The sequence below is a fragment of the Meriones unguiculatus genome, chromosome 8 (genome assembly GCF_030254825.1).
Source record: "Meriones unguiculatus strain TT.TT164.6M chromosome 8, Bangor_MerUng_6.1, whole genome shotgun sequence".
NCBI classification, from domain to species: domain Eukaryota; kingdom Metazoa; phylum Chordata; class Mammalia; order Rodentia; family Muridae; genus Meriones; species Meriones unguiculatus.
Window position 1 is genome coordinate 104,951,917 of NC_083356.1, and position 11,736 is coordinate 104,963,652.

An 11,736-nucleotide genomic window follows, 5' to 3' on the forward strand; every position below is an offset into this window, starting at 1 on the left:
CCCTCCTAAGACAATTGATGATAAATTTTTAAATAACTCAATGGTGCCAGCACCCTGTCAGTCAAAGGAAACGTTACAGAGATCTACCTAAACCGGATACAGTGTTTTACAATGCTTGTCAGACCCGGATACCTGGTGGGGAGAGCACAGCTTCTTGTCTCCTGTCAGCCGGTTCCCATCCAGAGAGAACAGGAAGCTTCTCCGCTTGACACTGTCTTCGGATTCTGACTTGGGAATCCTGTCTCCTTCGGCTCTCTGGTTTCCCTCCAAGTGCTCCCGCTGTCTTCTCTTCTTCCTCCGGTTCCTCCACTCCTTGGCACTCTTGGAGCTTAACTTGGAAGCTTCTGAAGAACTCTCCAGGAGTTCTCCTAACCCTCCAATCCCACTGAAGTCTCTGGATGCAGCCGAGGCCGCAGCCACAGCCTGTTAAGAATCAGGACAAGGAGATGCTTAGGGAACAGTGCCTGGAAGCAGGAAGGAGGGCGTGGCGCACTGCCACCTACAATCATCAGTAAGAGGGAGAATTCCGCATTCTCCTTTACTTCGCAACAATCTTTACCTTTTAAACAGCACAACACAATGTGCATTACAGCCAGAAGAGCCCAGCGTAGCATCTGATTTGGCTGGCCTCGACTACTAACCTCTCTGGAGGTTAGTTCAGGAGGCATTTGCTGACCTGAAAGGATTTGTCTGCATAAAAGTACCTGTTTCCTCAAAGGTAGACCCTCTTTGATCACCTTCTCCGGGGGGCTGTGCCTCTTCTGCGTGTTTATGAATAAACGTGTGGTCCTGCTTCATTTGTTTGTTTTCCTTCTTTGATTCTGTGACATGCAAAGCTCAGGGTGTGGTAGGGTGCGTTTGTAACCCCAGCACTCGGGAGGCAGAGGATGGAGGACTGAGAATTTGAAGCCAGCATGGGCTACATAGCAAGGCTCAGTCCAAACCCACCCCACACCACGCCACCCTAACTCTTCAGTTTTACCTTATAAGGAAGAGGTGGAAGCAGACTGGCCAGTTCCTTCTCGGCTTTGGCTTGGATTACACCTAGCCCTAGGATTCACAGAGCTGAGGAGTTTTAATGACAGACAGTGCTAGGTAGCACTTCCAGTGGTAAAGCTCTTAAATGTTTAAAAATTCCATACTATTCTATGAAATAACAAATTACTGAGATCTTTTTTTTTCCCTTAAGATTATGAGAATATCCCATATTTTCTTTCTGAACCTCAACATCATGCATTGTTATAAAACTTGAGTTTATGGAATTATCAACGGAACAAAGCCAGCTCTGTGGTTAAAAACATGGCAAATGCTTTGCATGTTCATCATAGGAATAATATTTTCAGGCTGGAAATGCTTTAACCATGACTTAACAAGGATATGAGACAACATACGGTGTATGGAGCCAAGTGCTCATTAAATATGTTCCTGTTTTTAAACATAAGCCCGGAGTAGGACAGATTAAATTATGAAAATATTGGTCACATGTTTTAAAATATGTCATTATCAAACATAAATAACTTTAACGTGTCTGCCATTTTTTCTATCTTCCGCTTGGGGTTCAAGTCACGTGGGCATTTTGCTTTTTCCTCTACAGTGGCTGGTAGAGGAAAGTCCTGACTCCGAAAGTCCTCAGTAAATATTTGGAGAGCAAAGACCTAGAAGGCCCCTTACAGTCAGTCGTCTGACAAGGGTGTAGAGTGGAGACAACTTAGCCTTGGTATTCAAGATCTCACAGAAGACTTAGACATGTAAGGTCACTAGGCTTTAGCACGGGATAAGAATAAGACCCGTTTAACAAATGTTTAAAGCGCTGTGTGCTTTGTTCCTTCCTGAGAAGAGGCGAGCCCTCTTCAGCAATTTTGTTTTTCAATTTTGTGTCAACTAAAAAAAAAAAAAAAAAAAGGCTTAAAATGAAATACGCTGTGCTGCAGCTTTTCTCAGAGCAGCAGGATCTCAGCAGATAGTGGGATACTGAGTACAGTCTTGAGTTTGTCTGCTGGACTTGACAACACAGAACGTGTAACATGGATACATGCTTATATTAAGCCCTCAGACCCATGCAGGGTCCCAGATTTAAAGGTTTCTGTGAGACAACGCCTACAAGTAGCAACTGAAACCATAACTCAGCATTTACCTGTTTGAAAGTAGGAAGACCGTCAATTTTTTTTGATTCTTGATTGCCTATCATTTGCTAAATCATCCACGATGGACGAAAAACAGTGAAGATACTTCAAAATACAACTACAAATGAGCAATAAAGTCAATCGACAAAGCACTTGTTGGTAGCAAGTAATACAGTGCACATTGTGTTAGGGATAAGAGGCACATGTTATGTATTGCTGCATGAAAGAATATATGCGTGTTTTTGATCTATCCAAATAAAGTCCTAGTTTTCCTTTCCTTACTGCACAGACACAAACAGCCCTGCCAGAGCTTATCACTCATCAACGTGTTTGTCCCTGGAAATGTAGGAAGTGGTGCTAAGACTCTCTGGGCACCGTCCTGAAACTACAGTTCCCTTAAATCTCTTCTGGAGTTTGCTTCACAGATGATACAATTTCCCCACCTATTCTGAGTAACAGTTCAAATAAACCAAAACCAAAACACATTTTTTTTTCAAGGCTACTAAAGCAACCTCCGACATAACACATTTTCCATGTCACTCATCAACTCAAATCTATCACTTGTTCCCCTCTCAAAGACTGGCCGGCTCCCTCAAAGGCAGATGTTTCCTGTCATCGCTCCTGTCCCTGCACCTGTTTATGCCCAACCCGGCAATGCTGCCAGTGTCCTGCTTGCCCAGACTCATGGTCACCCGTTCGTAACTAACATCCTGAATTCCTCTTATAACAAATAACATGTTAGCGCTTAATGTTTACGTAGGTAACATTTTCTTAAGGCATTTCTCTATGACTCAAAACAAACTCTGTAACTCATACTGTATCAATGGGTCCTTAAAAATTCAATCACATGACTAGTCCTTCATTTTAAGTATGGAGTCAAGTTAAAACCCCATTCAAATCATTAACTATACATGCTTTTCAATTCAGCTGTTTATATTAGATCACTTAAATGTCATGATTTCAAATTGCATCCTACTGCTTATTCTGTTTTCCCAGTAGACCTATAGAGCCTGCAGTAGGCTAGACTGGGTAATATTGAAGCTTAAAGGTCACAAATTAAACACAGAGTACAATTACAGTAATTGAGGACAGAGCATTTTTGTCTAACATTAGCTTTTTCCATTTTTAAAATTTGCATTTGATTTTGTGAGTCCACTGAGCTGTGTACATTTCACATCTTCAAAATGATTAAGCCTACAAGGCACTTAACAAATAGTGAGTAAAAATGAAATCAGTACTGTGCTTCATGAGGTCATTTGCTAGACAGCAAGTTCTGAAAGGGCCTTAGGTAATGGACAAGACCTGGGCCTCACTGAAGTACATACAGCCTCATGGGGCACCAAGTCAGCATTGCCTTTCTCTTCCCATCATTCACCAGTCATTATTAACTATAAATAAAAAACTAAAATGGCCTTGGTACTGTGATTTCTCCCCTGCTTCCCTGAGCTATGTTTTAAGTGATGTAAAACTGAAACTATAGCCAACCATGGTGACTTGACTATTACAATGCAATAATTGATTATTGAGCTGAGAAAGACATATCCTAGCTGATTTAAACATGAGTTTTCAACCAGATCTTTTAAGCTCTTAGTAGACATGGTCTAAACCTAGGTTAGGATTTCATTTCTAAAGTTTAATCATTTTGGTTCTATAAATTCCAATTATACACTATAATCAAATGGTGTGAAGAAACAAACAAGCAAACAAATTCAAAAGAGGTGGTAGGTAAACATTTTACTTAGACTTTTAACTTCTGGTCCAGGTGAAATATCAGAAGCCAGATTTGTTCTCTCCTTAAATAAATGAGAAAATAGAAAAGTAGATAAAACCGTAGCCTGGAGACACTAGACCTCCAGGCAAGACACTCTAAAACATTGGGAAATGGGAAATCACAAAAGCTCCATTAGTGTCTTAAGTTATACTCATGGACTCCTAGACTGAAATGCAGTGAAAGGGTATCTCTGTAGACTTCTTGAGTCGGGGAGGTGGACCTAGGAATGTAGGATAACCAAGGTGACTATTGTTCCCAGGACAGACACATTAGGAAAGGGCTAAAATAAGATAGACCCTTGTAGCTCTGCTAAGATCCATCTTGAGTACTGAGACTACAGAGCAGTGTGTGTGTTTGTGTTTGTGTATGTGTATGAGTGAGGAAGGGTGAAGGAGGGGGGTAATTAATTACCTTTATATTAAATTCTAGTCTGGTTTTATCTGCCAAATCATCAAATGTTTGAAGATGTGAAAGCATCAAACTGCCAATTCATGTTTGAAATGGCCTCATCACAAAGACCAATATTTTTTTACAGGAATGTAAAAATGATTAGTGATACCCAAAATGAACTTTCTAGAATCTAACTGAGGATTTTCAGAACTTTAAAAATGGAAAAAAGCATGCAACCATGATAAACACAAAAAAGATTATTCAAACCACTCCCAAAACTGAAACAGACAAGAGCATCCACATTAAAGTCATGCTCCAACTGTGCAACACTTGTTCAAAATACTAATCGTGGACAGCCATATGTCTGATATAAAAAGCACACTACATAATATTAACAGCAAGTTAAGCAGTATAGAAATAGATGACCGATTTGAAGATATTAAGATAGAGATTAATCTTACATAGAGAAGCTTATTTTAAGACTCATTTGGAACTACAAAGACTGAAAATATCTATTAAAAGAAAACCAAAGATAGAGTGATAACACAATCACCTATAAAACTTACTATTAAAACCACAAGAGTTCAGAGACACAGTGTTGGTTTAAGAGACGCCATAACTAATTCATCAGCTAGCACGATTAGAGTCCACAACCAGATTCAGATAGAGGCAACTGTTTTTGTTTTTGTTTTACAAAGGTACCAAGTCAATTTATCATAGAAATGATATTTTATTCCTCAAATGGTTTTGAAATAATTACCTTCTTATCTATAAAAAAAAAGAATATATACAGCTAACATTTTGTGCACGTGTTCACTTAGAGTCGGAATTGAGCACAACAAACAAACAACAACAACAAAAAACCCTACATAACTTTCAGAGAAAGTATAGGAGGGAAGTTGAGGCACTTATTTAAAAATTTGGTTTTGATGCCATGCTAAAACCATTAGATCTAAAAAAGCAAAGAAATGTAATAGACTGATTAATCAGAATAAAAAACATTTGCTTTAAACCCACTATCAGATGAATGGAAAGCCAGCTCCAGCAAAGCATACATATGTCAAACACTTGTGCCTATAGTGTGTAGAGACGACATCAAACTCAGTAAAAAAGCAACCAACCTTAGAAATGAAAACAAAGCCAAACAAAACAAAACAAAATTAAAAAAAAAAAGCATGAAGTGTCTGAAGATTTATTTCAGCACATACTTCAGAAAAGAAAGGGACTAAAGAAAAAGAAAAAAAAAAACAACAGAAAATGTTCTCTGCTTTGTTAGTTGTTAGAAAACTATAAATTATAACAGCAAAGAAATATTTATCATCAAGGCCCATGAAAAGACTAGCTAGGTCTGCCCACAACTTTTATCTTGCAATAACAGGTGTGCAGGCCTGTGTTCCCACCTCTTCAAAGTATGAATGACCCAGTCACTATATGCCTAGCCCAAATAAACTTCATTACTGGAACACCTTGTTACTTAATTTCAGATGCCTTTCTGGTTCCTTAGTTTGTACAAATTATTGGTAACATAGAGACTCCAAAGAAGTCTAAGAAGCTCGCATTCACAGAGGTTTTTGTGGATTTTGGAGATGAATTAAGTACAGAATCCAGCTTCAAAAGTTGCTATTGAAATGTAGCCTTATTAGTTGGCAATCTCTACTATATTTTTAAATCCCATCCCCAGATTCCATGAGGATATTTCAAAATAAGCTGTGTCCCTAATGTATTCCTACCTGGTAGCTAATTTCTTCATAGTGTCTAAAAAGCTTACTTGACTCCAGTCTTATGAACAGCTTGGAGTTTGAGTGGTTTACGGTTTTCTGATGTCAATAGCTACATACAGTCCAAAATGGTCACTCCAGTTCAGTCAGAATGGCCAAATATTCCTAGTAAGAAACTAAAAGAGCAAGAAAGAGCCAAATGGCACTTCCTACCTGAGCCTCCTCTTGCTGCTTTTTCAACTGTTCCAACATTTGCTGAAATTCCGCTTCTTTCTGTTCAGCCTCCTCCAACGTGGCCTGATTCTGTTCCTCATAGGCCATGGCCACCACAGCCAGGATCAAGTTCACCAAATAAAATGAGCCCAAGAAAATCACCAGGACGAAAAATATCATGTAGGTTTTCCCAGCTGCACGTAATGTCTAGTATAGAAAAGGGATAATGTTTTACTATAATACCTCCCCTCAATTAGACTTCAATACTTAGAAATCAGAAGATTGATGGTTGGTTTTTGTTTGATGTTTTACTATAATATCTCCTCCCCCCCCCCCCAGTTAGACTTCAATACTTAGAAATCAGAAGATTGATGGTTGGTTTTTGTTTGTTTGTTTGTTTTGTTTTTGGGTTTTTGGTTTTTGGTTTGGTTTTTGTTTTTGTTTTTGGTATACAGAGAAGGGTTTCTTGGTGTAGCTCTGGCTGTCCTGGATCTGCTTTGTAGAGGAGGTTGGCCTTGAACTCACAGAGATCCACCTGCCTCTGCATCCTTCAGTGCTGGGATTACAGACTTGCACCACCAAGCCCACAGCTCATTGATGGTTTTTAACAAGCAACTATTTTGACTAAATAATTTTTGATGTTAAAGTGAATAAATACATACATGTAAATATAATAACCAGATTATCATCAGTATGACTGCCATGTCATTTGACATAAGTATATTTCAAAATAGTACTTGTTTGATCTACATTAAAGTATTGTCATTAGGGTTCCTAATGCAGGACAGTGCTATAAATGCCATGCTTTCTCATTCTCTGCAGATTTAATTAAAAGTCTTTCCTATAAGAAATTCTCTTTACATGTATTTCCATAATGTGATATGTTTATGCACTTATATGAATGTATGTTTCATCTAAGAAATTTTGTGTGTGTTTTCTATCTAATCCTAAATAGCTATGCTTCCAAAATAAAGCCCATATCAGAGGGCTTTTATCTACGAAACTTACTATTTTGTGTGTATGTGTGTGTTTGTATATGAAAGAGATGGGAGCAGGGAAGAGACTGCAAGGGAGGGGAGGAGAGCAGAGAAAAAGGGAGAGAGAAGACTGAAGAGGATTCTAGGCCCATTTGCTCCAATATTGTGACCCCTTTAATATCCCTAAATGTTATAAATCAGTGCTCAGAATTGTGTATGAGTACATCAACACAAATTGTACTAGTGCAAATGTAGTTCATACCAACTGGTAAAGATTCTCCCAGTAGTCTTGAGTCATGAGTCGAAACAGAGATAAGAAGGCCCAGCTAAATGTGTCAAAACTCGTGTAGCCGTAGTTGGGGTTTCGTCCAGCCTTCACACAGATGTATCCTTCTGGACATTGTCTGGGAAAGAAAGAAGCAGTGGTGGGGGCAGGCAGCAGAGAAAGTTCAGCTATTTCCCCAGTCACTCTTTATTTATAGGAGTAGTCAAAAGCAGAGTCATTATCTGTGAAGAGGCTCTCATTTCCAGAACACTTTAGCTGATTGCTCACAGGTGAAATTTGTTAGAGACACCAGCCAAAAAGGGAGGAGCAAGAGAATCAAATGTATGGCCACTTAGAAAGGCAAGGAGGTAGCAGTCAGGCATTCCTGCTCTGATGTCATCATCATTCACGCTTCGCAAAGTGCTCAGAATCCATCATTTAACATCAAGGAGGACAAACCATCAACCAGGTGAGAACTAAGTCAGTGAGATCACCTGCCAGCCGGTTCTGCAGAGGTCTCTAAGATAACCCCACACTCCAAAACAGTTGGCTTTATGGCAAACTATGAACACAGTAGAATTCCCCGTATCATGATGCTCAGATTCTAATGTCACTATATCAGGATTAACTACAGTCTTCACCCACACGTCCTCAGTTTTCCCTTCTGTCTCAGAAAGGTTCCTCCCCTGCTGAGTTTACTTTTCCTCCCTTTCTAGATGCTACTTTTTAGGAAAAAGTGAGAATGTGCCATGAATAGTTAACAGCTAAGTGACAATCTCTTTAAAGGCAGGGTATATCCAAAATCTGCTTGGCACTTTACAATCTCTAAGTTTTTAGGTTAGTAGGCAATCATGGGTTTGTATTCTATACTTGGAATGGCATTTTATTTCTTGCTAAAAATTGCCATCTTTGACCTCTGGGAACTGTTGGAATTGGTGCTTGTACAAGACAACCTCCACGATTTCATGCCTTGTTTTACCTTTCGACCACTAGCGCTTTTTAAGCTTCTGGTGTATTTCAAACTAATCTCTTCCTGTTTCCTGAGACAGTTCCAGACTCAGGCACTGCTCGGAGTAGCCCTGGTTTTTCTTGTGGCGAACAGTATCAGAAGCCAAAGTCTGGGTGGTAGCTGGCGTTTACTGCTATGAAGCTCCTAGTACTTCTGGGTCCCTCCACTGACGGAACAAGGAGGTATGTGTGCACATCTTGACTTGCGCACACAGAGACACATAAATATCTCCACAGGCAGCCATTTATGTTTATCCTGAGCTAAACTTGAAGTATATCTTTTCCCTTAAGCTCTAACCCATGAGCACAAGGAGCAGACAGGCTCCTACCATCTCCCTCTATTTCCTCAGCCGTTCAACACTAGTGTATATGCACAGGAGCTTCGCGATAGGTCATCCGTGATACGATGGGAAGCTTATTGCTAGGCAACTGCTCCTTTCTCTCCAGTGTCATGAATTCTGTGTTCACATCCTAAGGTGAAGTTAGGACATTTTACCCCACTTCTTCCTTTACCTCACATTTTTAAAGGTTGTTTCATATATTTCTGCTCTCTTAAATTATTTTGTCTTTTTTTTAAATTTCGTCTTGGGATCCCAAACCTCCCAGTGAGCTTCAAACTGTGCACCAGTTATTTTTTCCTCTGCGTTCTATGATGTGACAACTGCTTAATGTATTTCTTATTCTAGAATCATATAGAGTACGTCTCCCACCTTAAATCTACTGTGTTTCTCCTAGTTTTCTCCCCATCATGAGTCCCTTTGAACTCTAATCTTTTGCTCATCTTTGTTGTTTTGTCTTTCTCAGATATCATGTGATGAGAATATTGCAGTGTGTAGCTTTTTCAGGTTGGGTGTTATTTTTTTTTTCCTTTTCACATATGAACACGAGTTTCAGATATATTTGTCACTGAACAGTATTTCATTATATGTGCATTCAGCAGGTTATGTGTTTATTTGCATATGCAAAGATATCTTGGCTGCTTCCAGTTTGGTTTGATTTATGTATAGAGCTGACGAAAATAGCAGCATGCTGATTCCTGTGCAAATGTGATTTCTAGTTAGTTGTCTCTCTCTAGCAGTGTGGTGTTGTGACTATGTTGATTTTCTAGGAATTCTCCAAATTCTCTTACCAATGATTATCTATGGTTTAGAGACTACAGTTCTTAGGGAGGCAGCCACCCTTTATTACTCACACACACACGACACTTCTCCCACATCTTTATTATTAATTATTATTGTTATTGTTGCTGTTATTATTATCTCCTTCTTACCCTGCATCAGAGCCATTTCCACAGAGTAGAGGGTCTTTTTGTCCATCCAAAACATAAAAATGGCCTGTTAATATAAAAAAAATGACCAAGTTGATTTCATAGTGATGCTGTTTACGTTAAAAACACAGCAGAGTTTGGGGCTGGAGGGGCGAGATGACTCACTGGGTAATGGTACTTTCTTCTGACCTTGATGACCTGAATTTTATCCCCCAAGACGCACACGTAAAAGGAGAGAAGTGACTCCCACAAGTCCTCTGTCCTTTTCGTATGTGCTGTTGCACACAGGTACAACCTCCCCCAATCTTTTTTTTTTTTTTAATTTGCAATAAAATTTTAAAGAATTCGTTGGAGATTATTTCAGTCATTTCCCGAGGGTTCATCAATAACTTCTATCTAGAAAGTGGCTTCATACATAGTATGAATGGTTGGTAGTTGGAAACCCACTCAGCTACACTGTGGGGAACGTACAGTGGCAACGATTCTTACTGTCATCCGCGATGTAATCCTTCCAGTTGAATGTGCTCATTGTTACGTTGACGAATGTCCCATTTGAATCCATTGTGCTGTTGAAGTAGGAAGTAGTGTTGGTTTCAAAGGCAGAGTCGCCCGGGGGCCACTGCAAGCACTTATTCCTCAGGTTGCCCATGAACAGCTGCAGCCCGATTAGAGCGAACACGCTGAGGCAGAACACGGTGAGGATCATGACGTCAGACAGCTTCTTCACGGACTGGATCAGGGCCCCCACGATGGTCTTCAGACCTTTGGAGAGAGAACTATAGGTCAGTGTGGTATATGACAAGATTTCTTCTCAGTAGGGGCACACGTTCTGCAACCCCCATGAGTGGCAGCTCAGCTACATAGACATAGAAGCTTTATGGACAGTCTCATGACTTGGAAATAGATGGAGGGCTGCCTTTCTATAGAAACATGCTGCCAGAGGGTTCCCAACCAATGCTCATTAATCTTCAGGAAGTTCTGTCTGTGTGATAGCATGTGTTGCCACAAACATGTAGAAAACTGAATTGCTGTTATTTTTGTCTCATTTTTTTTTTATGTTTCATCAAGCTGTTTCTCCCAACCCATTCTTTATGCAAGCCTGTAAGAAGCAGTGGTTAAAAGGCAAAACAAAAAATAAGGCCATAAAGATCCCATGCCACACATATGCTGCTCCATAACCTTCCTCCTTACATACATGATGATCTATTTTTGAAATAGATCTGGAGCAAATAGTAAAATACAAGGCAGTTAGTAAAGCCATGATAGAAAAGCTATCATGATAAAAGATCAGAATGCAGGAGAGAAGACATAAATGCATGAGAGGGGTTACAAAAACACGCACTGATGACATATGGACGTCTCATGCAACTTTCCGTTAAACTCAGAGGCAGACTTTATGAATAAGGTTGAAATTACCAACATTTTAAAGGAGCTGAACTAACACGGAACCACCATTTGGCATTCTTGAATGCGACAGACATGAATAAAGAACAGCAAAGCCAATGGTGGGGTTGCAACCCCAATATTGTTATGGTGGGTTTAAAGCCAGCCTCTGTGTTTAACCTAGCTCTCACCTGGGATGACTGAAATTGTTTTCAATGCTCGGAGAACTCTGAACGTTCTCAGCGCTGAGACATTGCCCAGGTCCACAAACTCTGTCACATATCTGTAATAGGGAGTTCACACACAAACACAATAACACACAAGAAAAGTTGGAGATATAAGGAGCCTACCACCTTACACCATTTTCTTCTTACCTGGAATTACAGAAATAGTTTTCAGAGCTCGCAAGACTCTGAAAGTTCGAAGGGCTGAAACATTGCCTAGGCTTACAAATTCTGTTACATACCTGTAGGATTAAATCAGAGTTACTGATAGTTTTGGCAAAGTTCATTTTAAGTAACTAATGCTGGGTTGGCATCTAGAGCACCTTGAGGTACACAAACAGAAGTGATATAAAGCTCAGGATGCCAAAGGCTGAAAGCCGCCTTTAAGGGGAGGAAA

General features: G+C 39.8%; 1 protein-coding gene across 8 annotated transcripts in view; it reads right to left on the reverse strand.

Annotated features, from left to right (window-relative positions):
- Scn3a (sodium voltage-gated channel alpha subunit 3) overlaps positions 1-11,736 on the reverse strand; it is a 115,309-nt gene that overhangs the window by 61,497 nt on the left and 42,076 nt on the right. For 5 of the 8 annotated variants that reach the window (XM_060390311.1, XM_060390313.1, XM_060390312.1 and 2 more), the window contains 6 exons: positions 11,307-11,398; positions 10,222-10,494; positions 9,736-9,799; positions 7,455-7,596; positions 6,216-6,422; positions 133-423 (listed from right to left, as the gene is read on the reverse strand). In XM_060390311.1, coding sequence (XP_060246294.1) covers positions 133-423; positions 6,216-6,422; positions 7,455-7,596; positions 9,736-9,799; positions 10,222-10,494; positions 11,307-11,398 — 1,069 coding nt within the window. Of the gene's footprint in view, positions 1-132; positions 424-6,215; positions 6,423-7,454; positions 7,597-9,735; positions 9,800-10,221; positions 10,495-11,306; positions 11,399-11,489; positions 11,582-11,736 lie in introns of those variants that run through there. The other 3 variants (XM_060390314.1, XM_060390309.1, XM_060390315.1) reach the window with 2 other exon arrangements.